This window comes from Chiloscyllium plagiosum, unplaced genomic scaffold (assembly GCF_037043375.1).
Source record: "Chiloscyllium plagiosum isolate Xiang-an unplaced genomic scaffold, Cpla_swu_hap1 HiC_scaffold_33, whole genome shotgun sequence".
Classification (NCBI taxonomy): domain Eukaryota; kingdom Metazoa; phylum Chordata; class Chondrichthyes; order Orectolobiformes; family Hemiscylliidae; genus Chiloscyllium; species Chiloscyllium plagiosum.
Genome location: NW_028270171.1, coordinates 34807346 through 34823454, shown reverse-complemented (window position 1 = coordinate 34823454; position 16109 = coordinate 34807346). Strand labels below are relative to the sequence as shown.

The window sequence follows — 16109 nt, the reverse complement described above, 5'->3', positions numbered from 1 at the left end:
ATTAGTCTCTTAATTTCAGGTTCTTTATTGAATTCAAATTCCACCATTTGCCTAGGTGGGATTTGAACCCACCTCCTCAAAACATTAGCTGAGTTTTCCGTTTAAAAGTCTAGCAATAATACCACTAGGTCATTGCCTCCCTGAATTGACATTACGTCTATACCATGCAAGTTGGCAGTTCAACTGAATTGTTCGTAAATCTTCTGGTTGCTTATTCATCTGACTAGTTCCTTTTGTAGTGAGGTTCACATTCTAAATCTATCTGTGGTAATGCTGTTTTCACCTGTGTCACTTTCTGGGATGATTGGTGACCACCTTCAGTTTCAAATGAATGTCTCCACTCCGTTCGGAGTGGCGAGGAGAGAGGGAGTGGTGAAGCAGGGGCTGCCAGGAAGGGTGAGTTTTCCCGCATTAAAAGGGACTTGACTCGGGAGTCGAGCCTCTATTTGCCGAGAGGTGCCAGGGAGGAGCGAAGGATTTCTGGGAAGTCATATATTTGTGTGGGTGCGTTACCCGAAACACCAATCGGGTAGTGTCTCCCACCCATCATCCTCTAACCAAAAACAAAGATTCTGTGCACCAGATTGGTAAGGTAACGAGTTTATTTTTTATTCCTTATTTTTCAACAGTCTCAATGGGAATTTAGAATAGTGGAAATGGAGGTTAGGGCAGTTGAATGTTCCTCCTGCAGAATGTGGGAGGTAAGGGTCACCACTAGTGTCCCTACTGACTACATCTGTGGGAAGTGCACCCAACTCCAGCTCCTCAAACCGCGTTAGAGAACTGGAACTGGAGCTGGATGAACTTCGGATCATTCGGGAGGCAGAGGGGGTTATTGAGAGGAGTTACAGGGAGGTAGTCACTCCTCAGGTACAAGAAAAAGGCAGATGGGTAGAAAGGGAACCGGCAGGCAGTGCAGGGATCCCCTGTGGCCATCCACCTCAACAATAAGTATACTGTTTTGGATACTGTTGGGGGGGGGGGACTTACCAGGGGAAAGCAATGGGGCACAGGGCTCTGGCACAGAGTCTGTCCCTGCTGTTCAGAAGGAAGGGGGAAGAGGAGCAGAGCAGTAGTCATTGGGGACTCCATAGTTAGGGGGACAGATAGGAGGTTCTGTGGGGACGAGAGAGACTCATGGTTAGTGTGTTGCCTCCCAGGTGCCAGGGTTCGTGATGTCTCTGATCGTGTTTTTGGGATCCTCAAGGGGGAGGGGGAGCAGCCCCAAGTTGTGGTCCACATAGGCACCAAAGGCATAGGTAGGAAGAGAGATGGGGATTTAAGTCAGAAGTTCAGGGAGCTAGGATGGAAGCTTAGAGCTAGGACGAACAGAGTTGTCGTCTCTGGTTTGTTGCCCGTGCCACGTGCTAATGAGGCGAGGAATAGGGAGAGAGAGGAGTTGAACACGTGACTACAGGGATGGTGCAGGAGGGAGGGTTTTGGATTCTTGGATAATTGGGGCTCTTTCTGGGGTAGGTGGGACCTCTACAAGCAGGATGGTCTTCATCTGAACCAGAGGGATACCAATATCCTGGGGCGGGGGGGTAATTCGCTAAGGCTATTGGGGTGGGTTTAAACTAATCCAGCAGGGGGATGGGAACCAAAATTGTAGTTCGGGTATCGAAAAGGTTGAGAGTAGGGAGGTCCGAAATCAAGTTTCAGGGACGCAAGATGGCACCGGCAAGCAAGACGTTGGTCTGAAGTGTGTCTACTTCAACGCCAGGAACATCCGGAATAAGATGGGTGAACTTGCAGCTGGGTTGGTACCTGGGACTTTCAGAGACATGGATAGAGCAGGGACAGGAATGGTTGTTGCAAGTTCCAGGATTTAGATGTTTCAGTAAAAACAGAGAAGATGGCAAAAGAGGGGGAGGTGTGACAATGTTGGTCAAGGACAGTATTACAGTTGCATAAAGGATGTTTGGGGACCTGTCAACTAAGGTAGTATGGGCTGAGGTTAGAAACAGAAAAGGAGAGATCACCCTGTTGGGAGTTTTCTATAGGCCTCCGAATAGTTCCAGAGATGTAGAGGAAAGGATAGCAAAGATGATTCTCAATAGGAGTGAGAGAGACAGGGTAGTTGTCATGGGGGACTTCACCTTTCCAAATATTGACTGGTAACACTATAGTACGAGTACTATAGATGGGTCAGTTTTTGTCCAATGTGTGTAGGAGGGCTTCCTGACACAGTATGTAGACAGGCCAACAAGGGGCGAAGCCACATTAGATTTGGTACTGGGTAATGAGCCCGGCCAGGTGTTAGACTTGGAAGTAGGTGAGCACTTTGGTGATAGGTGTATACCACTGGGCAAGAGTAACAGCTGGGGGAAAGGCAATTATGATGTGATTAGGCAAGAATTAGGAAGCATAGGATGGGGAAGGAAGCTGCAGGGGATGGGCACATTAGAAATGTGGAGCTTATTCAAGGAAAAGCTCCTGAGTGTCCTTGATAAGTATGTACCTGTCAGGCAGGGAGGAAGCTGTAGAGCGCGGGAGCCGTGGTTTACGAAGGAAGTGGTCAAGAGGAAGAAGAAGGCTTATGTTAGGATGAGATGTGAAGACTCAGGTAGGGTGCTTGAGGATTACAAGGTAGCCAGGCAAGACCTAAAGAGAGAGCTCAGAAGAGCCAGGAGAAGACATGAGAAGTTGTTGCCGGTAGGATCAGGGTAAACCCTAAGGCTTTCTATAGGTATTTATGGAATAAAAGAATGACGAGTAAGATTAGGGCCAATCAAGGATAGTAGTGGGAAGTTGTGTGTGGAGTCAGAGGAGATAAGGGAAGCACTAAATGAACATTTTTCGACAGTATTCACCCTAGAAAATGACAATGTTGTCGAGGAGAATACTGAGATACAGGCTACTAGACTAGGTGGGATTGAGGTTCACAAGGAAGAGATATTAGAAATCCTGCGTAGTGTGAAAATAGATAAGTCCCCGGGGCCGGATGGGATTTATCGTAGGATCCTCTGGGAAGCCAGGGAGGAGATTGCCGAGCCTTTGGCATTGATCTTTAAATCGTCATTGTCTACAGGAATAGTGCCAGAAGACTAGAGGATAACAAATGTGGTTCCCCTGTTCAAGAAGGGGAGTAGAGACAACCCTGGGAATTATAGACCAGTGAGCCTTACTTCAGTTGTTGGCAAAGTGTTGGAAAAGGTTATAAGAGATAGGATTTATAATCATCTAGAAAAGAATAATTTGATTAAGGATAGTCAGCAGGGTTTTGTGAAGGGTAGGTCATGCCTCACAAACCTTATTGAGTTCTTTGAGAAGGTGACCAAACAGGTAGATGAAAGTAAACCGGTTGATGTGGTCTATATGGACTTCAGCAAGGCGTTCGATAAGAGTCTCCACTGTAGGTTATTGTACAAAATGAAGAGGAATGGGATTGTGAAAGATATAGCAGTTTGGATCAGTAATTGGCTTGCTGAAAGAAGACAGAGGGTGGTGGTCGATGAGAAATGTTCATCCTGGAGTCCAGTTACCAGTGGTGTACCGCAAGGGTCGGTGTTGGGTCCATTTTTATAAACGACCTGGATGAGGGTGCAGAAGGGTGGGTTAGTAAATTTTCAGACGACACTAAGGTCGGTGGAGTTGTGGGTAGTGACGAAGGCTGTTGTAGGTTACAGAGAGGCATAGATAAGCTGCAGAGCTGGGCTGAGAGGTGGCAAATGGAGTTTAATGCTGACAACTGTGAGGTGATTCCCTTTGGTTGGAGTAACCGGAATGTAAAGTACTGCGCTAATGGTAAGATTCTTGGTAGTGTAGATGAGCAGAGAGATCTCGGTGTCCAGGTACACAGATCCTTGAAAGTTGCCACCCAGGTTGGCAGGGTTGTTAAGAAGGCACACGGTGTTTTAGCTTTTATTAATAGAGGGATCAAGTTCCGGAACCATGAGGCTATGCTACAGCTGTACAAAACTCTGGTGCAGCCTCACTTGGAGTATTGTGTACAGTTCTGGTCACCGCACTATAAGAAAGATGTGGAAGCTTTGGAAAGGGTGCAGAGGAGATTTACTAGGATGTTGCCTGGTATGGAGGGAAGGTCTTACGAGGAAAGGCTGAGGGACTTGAGGCTGTTTTCGTTGGAGAGAAGAAGGTTGAGAGGTGACTTAATAGAGGCATATAAGATAATCAGAGGGTTAGATAGAGTAGACAGGGAGAGCCTTTTTCCAAATATGATGACGGCGAGCACAAAGGGGCATAGCTTTAAATTGAGGGGTTATAGATATAGGACAGATGTCAGAGGTAGTTTCTTTACTCAGTAGTAAGGGTATGGAATGCTTTGCCTGCAACGGTAGTAGATTCGCCAACTTTAAGTACATTTAAGTCGTCATTGGACAAGCATATGGACGTACGTGGAATAGTGTAGGTTAGCTGGGCTTCAGATTGGTATGACAGGTCGGCGCAACATCGAGGGCCCAAGGGCCTGTACTGCACTGTAATGTTCTAAAAATAATGTTCCACTATCCGTCTACTCTGTCAATCAGCCATATTCATGATAAGAAATACCTTTAACATGTGAACCTTGCCCTTCACTCCCTTGGAGTGAGCAGATTCCTTATCTGTTCAGCCTTTCTTGATCAGGATAACCTTCCACTCCTGTTTGATCAGGATAACCTTCCACTCCTGTTTGATCAGGATAACCTTCCACTCCTGTTTGAATGTTTTGAACCATATTGCTTTCATATTTATTATATGGAAACGAGAACATTTCTGTGATGTGTAATTCTTATTCAGTCTAATATATTAACCATTAGAGGGAAATGATCACTTTTGTCGAAATCTTCACGTTCAGTTATTACCAAAACTAAAAGAATTTGAATTTTTTTCTCAACCATCCTTCACTTCCAAGTGACGTTTTCATGAACTGCGGTTTAATTTCTATACAATCCTAGACTGAATCTGTGCACTAAATGCAACATTTCACTGTCCAGTTAAAACAAATTGAGACTTTTTATTTTTCTTCGATGTTAATATAACTAACAGTGAGAACCACTTTCTGTCTATTTTAATTGAAGATGTTCAGCAGAAACACAAGGAAACTCTCCGGGTACAAACTGAAACATTGAGAGTGAACACTATCCTAATAAAGGAGAAGGTGAAGGTTTTCCAGCTGATTGATCGATATGCTGAGCTAACGGTCATTTCTACTGTTCGAGATCGGACACTTGTAGAACACGAGCTACTGGCAAGAGGCCGAGACCATGAAGAGTGGAGAGAAAAGCATCTCCGTCATGAACTGGAAAAAATCAGAGCTGATCAATTGTTCTATAGCAGCTTTTCTCAGAGAAAATTTAACTCTGGGGGTTCAGCAGCAGTGAGTGGAGTCCCGGGAATTGGAAAAACAACAATGGTACAAAAGATTGTTTATGATTGGGCCATTGGAAAAATATACCCAGAATTTCAGTTTGTTTTCAGTTTTAAATTCCGGGATTTGAATGCTATCAACTGCAGAATAAACCTGAAGAGTCTGATACTAGATCTATATCCTTACTTTGGGAATGTTCTTGGAGAGCTCTGGAAGAACCCAGAGGGTTTGCTGTTTATATTTGATGGTTTGGATGAATTCAAGGACAGTATTGATTTTTCTGACAGTCGGAGAAATACAGAGCCTCCGCTGATGTGTATGGATCCTGATTGCTGGTGTGAAGTGTCTGATGTTGTGTATGGTTTAATCCAGCACAAGCTGCTCCCAGGATGTTCAGTGCTAGTGACCAGCCGTCCCATTGCATTGCATTTATTGGAAAAGGCTGAGATCAGTGTCTGGGCTGAAATCCTGGGATTTGTTGGTGATGACCGGAAGGAATATTTCAACAGGTTTTTTGAGGATCAGAAAGTGGCAGCAGCTGTTTTCAAATATGTGGAGGAGAATGAGATCCTTTACACCATGTGCTACAACCCTTCGTACTGCTGGATCCTCGGTCTGTCACTGGGTCCCTTTTTCACAGAAAAAGACATGAAACAGCAGCAGGTGCCCAAGACCATCACCCAACTCTATTCCTACTATATTTACAACATTCTGAAAAACCATAGCCGAGAGATTGAAGACCCCCATGATGTGTTGCTGAAGCTTGGTGAGATGGCCTTCACAGGAGTCTCTGAGAAGAAAATTGTGTTTCGGAATGGAGATTTGATCCAGTACAATCTGCAACCCTCCCAGTTCCTGTCTGGGTTCCTGATGGAACTTTTGGAGCGAGATGATTCTGTCCACAGTGTGTTTTACACGTTTCCACATCTCACCATCCAAGAGTTTGTAGCTGCACTCGCACAATTCCTGATCGCACATCCCAAAAACATCCAGAACCTCCTTCGTGAAGCCCATGGTAAGGAGGATGGGAGATTTGAAATATTTCTCCGTTTTGTAGCTGGTCTCTCTTCCCCACAGGCCGCACAGCCCCTGGTGAAGTTTCTCGGTCCATTTCTTCATCAAACAACCTGTCAAGTTATTGAATGGGTGAAGAAAACCGTTATCAACCTGGCTGGAAGTGTAATGGATCACAGTGGGAAAAGAAGCCTCCTGATGATGATGCACTGTCTGTTTGAATCTCAGAATACAGCACTGGCTCAGGCCACAGTGGGATCTGTGAAAATACTTAACTTTGATGGATTGCAACTGACCCCTATTGACTGTGTGGTCCTCTCTCATGTCATTGGGTTCTGTGATTCAATAAAAGAGCTCAGACTACGTGAATGCTATATTCATTGTGAAGGACTCCAGCGGCTGGCATCCGTTCTGCACAAATGCCACATCTTGAGGTACCGGCTTGTTCAATACTTTGATTGATGATAAACCACTTGCTATGTTGCCAAAAAAAGCACCTTTTTGAGCTCAAATGAAGGAGGCAGAGTCAGAAAAACTTTGGAAGATAAGACTAGTGTGAAATGCTGAGGTATAAAATAAGAATGATGCTTTTGCTGACCAGTTGTTGGTCTGCTTAGTGGATTCTTGTAGAACCTGACCATGGAAGTGAGATGAAAAGGAAAAATGTGGTATTTATTCACTAATCTAGAATATAGGTCCTCTCAGTATTTTAAACATCAATGGTGTGGAAAGTGTCATCGGAAATAATACTCTGGTTCCTTAAAAGAGATGGGACGTATTTGAAATTGAGATAATTACTTTAAATGACTTTTTTAAGTCTAATTATTTATGTGGATCACAGTTCAGTCAAAGAAGTAACCTGCTGTTTTAAAGACTCCAAATCACTAAATGTCCAACACATTGATAAGATCTTGCATGTAGGGTACAGTCTCTGAAAAAATTGCAATGATAAATAACAGAGGTTTTTAACGGTCCATTCCCACTGAGTTTATGCCTGGAGTAGACTCCGAGAAATTCCCTTGAAATATCAAGAACAGCTGCACCTGCTGTAAACATGCCTTGTATTGAATGACAAATGCAGTAAGAAACTCCCCTTCCCTATAAACCAAGACAATTGTGATATTTCAACAATATAATGACCGAGAATAAAATTTCTTCCTTACATAAAATTTCTTCCTTACATAAAATTCAGTGGACTGGATTTTATAGCAACAGCTAATGTAGTTTCATAGTGTTAGTCACCATGAAATAGTCGAATAGTATGGTGCTGGAAAAACACAGCCGGTCAGGCAGCATCCGAGGAGCAGGAGAGTCGATGTCTTGGGCATAAGCCCTTCTTCATCCACCCCAAAATAGTATAAAGATTAAAATGATGTGCAGTTATCAAGTAAAAGGAATTGCTGGTTTCTGATTTAATGTGTGGAAAATTGTGCCATTCCCTCAAATTCCCAGATTTCGAAAGATCCAAAATGAGAGAAATTTTTCAGAACTTGGCAGGGCCAGCCACTGAGCTTCTGGAGATTTAAATCTGATTATTGAGGAATGAGACCAATATGAAAGGAAAGAGTTGAATTATTGTTTACTGTTCTCTTCTGTCTGTAATAAGAGTGATTTTAGTTTATTTTCTTATCTCTTTTCCTTTTGGAATTAGGCCATGCTGTTTAATCTCAAAATCCATGTTTGTGAAGTTCAGTTTTTAAATGACTCTCAACATGGGCGACATGGTGGCACAGTGGTTAGCACTGCTGCCTCACAGCGCCAGAGACCCGGGTTCAATTCCCGACTCAGGCGACTGACTGTGTGGAGTTTGCACATTCTCCCCGTGTCTGCGTGGGTTTCCTCCGGGTGCTCCGGTTTCCTCCCACAATCCAAAAGATGTGCGGGTCAGGTGAATTGGCCATGCTAAATTGCCCGTAGTGTTAGGTTAAAGGGGTAAATGTAGGGGTATGGGTGGGTTGCGCTTCGGCGGGTCGGTGTGGACTTGTTGGACCAAAGGGTCTGTTTCCACACTGTAAGTAATCTAATCTAATCTAATCTAATCTAATCTAAACTATTGAGGATTAAGACCAAGAAACTGGTTTAATCCACGCAGGCTAGTGGGGATTAAATTATAGATGGAAATGTGTTGCTGGAAAAGCGCAGCAGGTCAGGCAGCATCTAGGGAACAGGAGAATCGACGTTTCGGGCATTAGCCCTTCTTCAGGATTAAATTATAGCCAATGCATTGGCAAGTGGGCACACGTACAGACCCAAGGAAGCAGGAAGAGAAAAGCAGGAAAGAGAATTTAAAAATATGAATTACTCTTTTTTTTCCAGCAAAGGAAAGGTATTAGCTTAAGTAATGTGAATTTGACTCCAATAAAATGAATGTTTGTAGTTAGCTTGCAGCAGCTCTGCTGGTGGATTACAGTTGAAATTACAGCAATAATGTTATTTTATCTGGGGTATTGGTTTACTTTGCAGGATTCTCACCAGAAATAAAACCTGAATAACTTTTCTCAGTTTCTCATGTATAAGTTTATTAAGTAAAACTCTATTAAAGTAAATAAAAGACTTACTTCCAGGGACTCAATTAAAAAAAAACTGCTGTTGGATAAAGGGAGAAAACATTATTGATCGAATATAATAGCCCCTCTCCATTGAGGTCACTGAGATGTTTTTATTTGCCAGTACATGCTGATCTTCTCTAGGTTCGCTTCCTTGCAGGAAGCACTGAGTGACTAGAAATTATGAAGTTCTCTAACTTATTGGTTAAAAGCAACACCTTCCAGTAAATAGTGACGACGAATAAACTGACTTTCCTCAAGCTTCAAGTATTTCCTACTGCTATGAGACACACCACTTCATCTTCAATAGATCTGAAGACTTGTGGCAGTATTGTTCACATTTACGAGCTGTTCACTGCCCAAAACCCAATCACACATTTGTTGGCAGACAGCTGGCTTTTGTCATCCACAGCTGGTCACATCTCCACAAACCAATCAGCAATTTTTGCAGATTAAATCTGATTTTGTGTACACACGGTGGTATCACCCTGTCTGCAGCCAGTCATGAGGTATGGTGGTTAAGTGGTTAAGATCTGTTGTCTCAGAGCAGCAGTGACCCAGGTTCAATTCCAGCCTTGGACGACTGTCTGTGTGGAGTTAGCACATTCTCCCCGTGTCTGCGTGGGTTTCCTCTGGGTGCTCCGATTTCGTCCCGCATTCAAAAGATGTGCTGGTCAGGTGTGTTGGCCATTCCAAATTGCCATTCCTGAAGAAGGGCTTATGCCCGAACCGTCGATTCTCCTGTTCCCTGGATGCTGCCTGACCTGCTGTGCTTTTCCAGCAACACATTTCCATTCCAAATTGCCCATAGCGTTAGATGTATTAGTCAGAGGGAAATGGGACTGGGTGGGTTACTCCTCGGGGAGTCAGTGTGGACTTGTTGGACAGAAGGGCCTGTTTCCACACTGTAGGGAATCTAATCTAATCTAATCTAATCTAATCCTCACTGATTGAACAAGGCAACAGTGTAAATGCCACTTAAACTGAGTGTTGGCAACTTATTTTAGTGTGGTGCAATACGTTCCAAAATTTTCAATTTTAACATTGTTCTTTTCCTATTTCAGTCCACAATCAAAAACTACTTCCTATTTCTCAGCCTCCTGATAAAAACTCAATTCATATTAATGCACATTTCTCTCTGTTTAGACTGCGCGGTAATGATCTGGAAGATTCCAGAGTGAGAATCGTGTGTACAGCTCTGAAGAATCCAGACTGTGAAATAGAGAGACTGGAGTAAGTACCTGAGTGAGAGACTATTTACAAAAACTGGATGTCTGACATTGTGTATTATCGTCATCATCAGGAATACTGCTAGCTGTAATATACATTATGGGTAACTGTATTAGTAGAGACAGTGATATCAGGTAGAGAAAATGGACATGGGGAAGAATGTAAAAAAAGAGAACATTGCATTTGTTGGTGGTTATAGGAACACGTGATATTCCAGAATAGACCACACTGTTGTTATATCTGCATCAAAATACAGTTGCAGACGACTGTGAAGTGTTAACAAGGTGAATCTCTGGCTCACTGTCAATTTTATCATGTTTCAGTAATTGGTTTCTATCCCTGAGATCTTGTTTTCTTGTGCTATTATCTTCATCTTGCTTCATTAACGACCGAACCTGCTCCTCCAGTGCCCCTCTCATCTATTCCTCACCCACTCCTGCTCACATATCCTAGAGTAGTCCAGCATCCCTGGTGCATTTTTAAAAAAAAAGTTATTATGCATCCAGAAAAACAGTATCAGTCCAGAACTGCCCTTCATGGAGCCTGACATTTATCATAGACATAGCTGAAATGGGGAAATTCGGCATCCTGCTCTACAGTTAGGCGACTGGAGGTCCTACTGAATCATGTTATCCTGAAGGGGGCCCTTTTCTTCTGCCAGAACTGACAGAGTAGGCCACAACACCAGACCCTGTGAGCCTGGTCTGAGGATGCCACCTGGAACAGTATGGTCTCAGCCGCCTGGAAGAAAGCCCTGCACTGTAGGAGGAAGGAAAATGATTTTCTCTAAACCACCCACAGTAAATTACAGAATCTACTCTCTGCTACCTCATGCTCACTCTGTCTCTGCTGCTGCATGTACCTCACACCCGTCCTGGTACATACTGTTCCATCTTCCCTTACTCACCCAATTCTCCCCCTCCCCACATGGTCTCTGTGCTGACTACTCAGAAGGCCACACCACATTTTTCCCACCATCGCTAGCTGTAACAGCTGTATCACCCACTATCATTTCCCTTAATCTATCCCTTTTCCTATTTCAGCAGAAAATTGCCCACAATAAGGCAGAGAGAGTCAAGACAGATGGTGGGCTGCCCAATGTTCAGCTCCTTCTCCCTTATGAGGAGAGGATCCTGACTGACCACCCCAAGCGGCTGTCTGACAGTGTCCCAGCTCCTGGACTGGTATCAGAGGCTGCCCTTGATTCTCCTATGACTGTGTACAGTTGGCGCAAACATTTCCTTGCTTTACTTCTGCTCTAAACAACAGGGCTGTCAGTAGTATTGTAAGCTTGGTATCTTTGCTTAAAGGGGGAAAGTGCTTAAAGGCAAGGCAAAGCAAAGATGCTGTGAGCATCTGGACAGCACGCAGTCACTGAGCCCAAGAGGTAAGCTGGTCTGATCCATCAGCTTGGTCTGTGTCACTGAGCACAAAATGTCTTTACAGCAGCATTGTAATGCAGTGCTGACTTTGTCCATTTGAAGTGCACCCAGCTCCAGCTGCACAAAAACCACATTAGGGAACTGAAGCTGGATGAGTTTTGGATCATTCGGGAGATGGGGGGATTATTAAGAGAAGTTGGGAGGTAGTCACACCTCAGGTACAAGAAAAAGGCAGATGGGTTACTGTCAGAAGACAGAAAGGGACCTGGCAGACAGTGTAGGGAACCCCTGTAGCCATTCCCTTCAATAACAAGTCGGATATTGTTGGGGAGGATGACTTACCGGGGTAAACCATGGGATACAGGTCTCTGGCACGGTGTCTGTCCCTGTTGCTCAGACGGGAAGGTGGAAGAAGAGTAGAGCATTAGTCATTGGGGACTCCTAGTTAGGGGGACAGACAGGAGGTTCTGTAGGAATCAGAGAGACTCACAGTTGGTGGGCTGCCTCCCATGTGCTGGGGGAGGGGGAGCATCCCCAAGTCGTGGTCTACATAGATAGGAAAAGGGATGGGCATTTAAGGCAGAAATTCATAGAGCGAGGGTGGAGGTTTAGAGCTAGAACAAAGAGTTGTTATCTCTGGTTTGTTGCCCTTGCCATGTGCCAGCAAGGCCAGGAATAGGAACAAAGAGGAGTTGAACACGGCCACAGGGATGGTGCAGGAGACTGTATTTTGGATACCTGGATAATTGGGGCTCATTCTGGGGCAGCTGGGACCTCTACAAACAGGATGGTCTACACCTGAACCGGAGGGATACCAATATCCTTTGTGGAAATTTGCTAATGCCCTTTGAGAGGGTTTAAGCTAATTCAGCCGTGGGATGGGAACCTAAATTGTAGCTCCAGTGTCCAGGAGATTGAGAGTAGTGTGGTCACAAAAATGGTTTCAAGGTCACAAGTTTGCACCGACGAGCAGGAAGGTGATTTGCAGTATATCTATTTCAACGCCAGGAGCATCCGGAATAAGGTGGGTGAACTTGCAGCATAGCTTGGTACCTGGGGCTTCGATGTTGTGCCATTTCAGAGACATGGATAGAACAGAGATTGGAATGGCTGTTGCAGGTTCTGGGGTTTAGATGTTTCAGTAAGAACAAAGAAGATGGGGAGGTGAGGCATGTTAGACAAGGACAGTATTATGGTTGCAGAAAGGATGTTTGAGGACTCATCTACTGAGGTGGTATGGGCTGAGGTTCGATACAGGAAAGGAGAGGTCACCTTGTTGGGAGTTTTCTATTGGCCTCCGAATAGTTCAAGATGTAGAGGAAAGGAAATCAAAGATGATTCTGGATAGGAGTGAGAGTAACAGGGTAGTCATTATGGCATATTTAGTTTTCCAAATATTGGCAAGAAATACTATACCTTGAGTAGTTCACATGAGTCAGTTTTTCTCCAATGTGTGAAGGAGGGTTCCCTGACTCAGTATGAAGATAGGCCAACAAAAGGTGAGGCTACATTGGATTTAGTACTGGGGAATGAACCTGGCCAGGTGTCAGACTTAGATGAACACTTTAGTGATAATGACCACAATTAAGTTATGTTTACTTTAGCGATGGAAAGGGATAGGTAATACCACAAGAGTTTTAACAGGGAGGGAAAGGCAATTATGATGCGATTAGGCAAGATTTAGGACACGTAGGATGGGGAAGGAAAGTGTGGGGAATGGGAGAGTTGAAATGTGGAGCTTATTCAAGGACCAGCTACTGCATGTCCTTGATAATTATGTACCTGTCAGACAGGGAGGAAGTGGTCGAGTGAAGGAGCCATGATTTACTAAATAACTTGAATCTGTTATCAAGAGGAGGAAGAAAGCTTATGTTAGGATGAGACGTGAAGGCTCAGTTAGGGCACTTGACAGTTACAAGCTTACCAGGAAAGACCTAAAGAGAGAACTAAGAAGAGCCAGGAGGAGACATGAGAAGTTGTTGGCAGATAGGATCAAGGAAACCTATAAAGCTTTCTCTAGGTATATTCGGAATAAAAGAATGACAAGAGTAAGATTAGGGCCAATCAAGGACAGTAGTGGGAAGTTGTACATGGAGTCCGAGGAGATAGGAGAACTAAATGAATATTTTTTTGTTGGTTTTCATACTGGAAAAAGACAATATTGTTGAGGAGAATACTGAGGTACAGGCTACTAGACTAGATGGGATTGAGGTTCACAAGGAGGTGTTAGCAATTCTGGAAAATATGAAAATAGATAAGTCCCCTGGGCCATACAGGATTTATCTTAGGATTCTCTGGGAAGCCAGGGAGGAGATTGCAGAGCCTTTGGCTTTGATCTTTGTCATCATTGTCTACAGTAATAGTGCCAGAAGACTGGAGGATAGCAAATGCTGTCCCCTTGTTCAAGAAGGGGAGTAGTGACACTCCTGGTAATTATAAACCAATGAGCCTTACTTCAGTTGTGGGTAAAGTGTTGGAAAATGCTATAAGAGGTAGAGTTTATAATCATCTAGAGAGGAATAAGTTGATTAGGGATAGTCAACACGATTTTGTGAAGGTTAGGTTGTGCCTTACGTACCTTATTGAGTTCGTTGAGATGGTGACTAACAAGGTGGATGAGGATAAAGTAGTTAGTGTGATGTGTATGGATTTCAGTAAGGCATTTGAAAAGGTTCACCATGGTAGGGTATTGCACAAAGTACAGAGGCATGGGATTGAGGGTGGTTTTGCGGTTTGGATCAGAAATTGGTGAGCTGAAAGAAGACAGAGGGTGATGGTTGATGGGAATGGGTTAGTGAATTTGTGGATGACACTGAGATCAGTGGAGTTGTGGACAGTGCGGAAGGATGTTGCAGGTTACAAGGAGACATAATGCTGGGTTGAGAGGTGGCAAATGAAGTTTAATGTGGAAAAGCGTCAGGTGATTCACTTTGGAAGGAGCAACAGGAATAAAGAGTACAGTGCTAATGGTAAGATTCTTGGTAGTGTAGATGAGCAGAGAGGTTTCTGTGTCCATGTGCATAGATCCCTGAAAGTTGCCACCCAGGTTGATAGGGTTGTTAAGAAGTCATACTTTTTGCTTTTATTGGGAGAGGGATTGAGTTTCGGAGCCATGAGGTCACATTGCAGCTGTACAAAACTTTGGTTCAGCCGCACTTGTAGTATTGCGTACAGTTCTGGTCACCATATTATGGAAGGATGTGGAAGCTTTGGAAAGGGTTCAGAGGCGATCTACTCGGATGTTGCCTGGTATGGAGGGAAGGTCTTGTGAGGAAAAGCTGAGGAACATGAGGCTGTTTTCGTTAGAGAGAAGAAGGCTGAGAGGTGACTTAATTAAGACATATAAGATAATCAGAGGGTTAGATAAGGTGGACAGTGAGAGCCATTTTTCCTGGGATTGTGATGGCTAGCATGAGGGGAAGTAGCTTTAAATTGAGGGGTGATAGATATAGGAGAGATGTCAGAGGTAGTTCCTTTACTCAGAGAGTAGTAGAGGCGTGGTATGCTCTGCCTGCAACAGTAGTAGACTTGCCAACTTTACGGGCATTTAAATGATCATTGGATAAACATATGGATGAAAATGGAATAGTGTAGGATAGATAGGCTTCAGATTGGTTCCACAGTTTGGTGCAACATTGAGGGCCGAAGGGCCTACTGCCCTGCACTGTTCTATGATGGTCTCTGGTGCACCACATCCTTGTGCAGTCCAGGCCATTAGAAAAGCTTTTGTACCTTAGCCTGAGTCTTACGTACACCGAGATGACCTGCTACAGGTAATTCATGTACGACCCAGAACACTTCCTGTCTTTATGCTACCGGCAAAACAATCTGGTGTACTTCTGCCCATTTCTCCTCTGCACTAACCTGCCGTGGTCTCCATTTTCATCTTTGGATTCTATCTTTAAGATAATGACCCTCAGGAGTATCCTCTGCCTCCTTTTCTGAGTATGCATCAACATGTTTCTCTTTTATTGTCTCGTCTTTCTGTTGCAAGTCCCTTAGCCTTTCAGGACTACACACTTCTGTCTGACCCTCTGACTGTACAGGTTCTTCCTGCACCATTACATTAAACAGGGGGTCCACTAACTGAACCTCAACTCCTTCATCTGTCTCTTTAGTTTTTGTCTTGTGCTGTGACTTTGACAGTGGGATCTGGTTACTAGCAGTCTGGGAAAATATCTGGGTTTTTTTAAACTCCTCAGTTCCCATGTCTTCTTTGGGCTTTTCTGCAACAAGGGGTGCTGCTCCTACCTTGGATGCTGCTAAATCATTCCCAAGAACTGAATTCCTGGAACTGACACTCTTGTCAATTACTCCTATGGATACTTCCCCAGTCTTGGGTTGGCACTGCAACCTGATCTTACATAGGGGAATGTTGTATTTCTGTCCATCTATCCCACAAATTACACTCTCTTGGCTAACACGGCAGACGGTGTGCAAATACGTTCATTGGGTTTTGAGAAGATTTGTAGCTCAGGTTGAGGTTCTGGATGTAGGTTTGCTCACTGAGCTGGAAAGTTTGTTTTCAGACGTTTCATCACCATACTAGGTAACATCATCAGTGAGCCTCCAGATGAAGCACTGGTGGTATGGCCTGCTTTCTATTTGTGTTTAGGTTTCCTTGGG

At 44.0% G+C, this 16109-nt stretch overlaps 1 protein-coding gene across 1 annotated transcript in view; it reads left to right on the top strand.

Moving 5' to 3' along the window:
- The window catches only part of LOC148141480 (NACHT, LRR and PYD domains-containing protein 3-like), a 93739-nt gene that overhangs the window by 22856 nt on the left and 54774 nt on the right, over window positions 1–16109 (top strand). Inside the window, exons 6-7 of the mRNA XM_087978416.1 lie at window positions 5022–6759; window positions 10018–10104. Of these exons, the coding sequence (XP_087834542.1) occupies window positions 5022–6759; window positions 10018–10104 (1825 nt within the window). The remainder of the gene's footprint in view (window positions 1–5021; window positions 6760–10017; window positions 10105–16109) is intronic.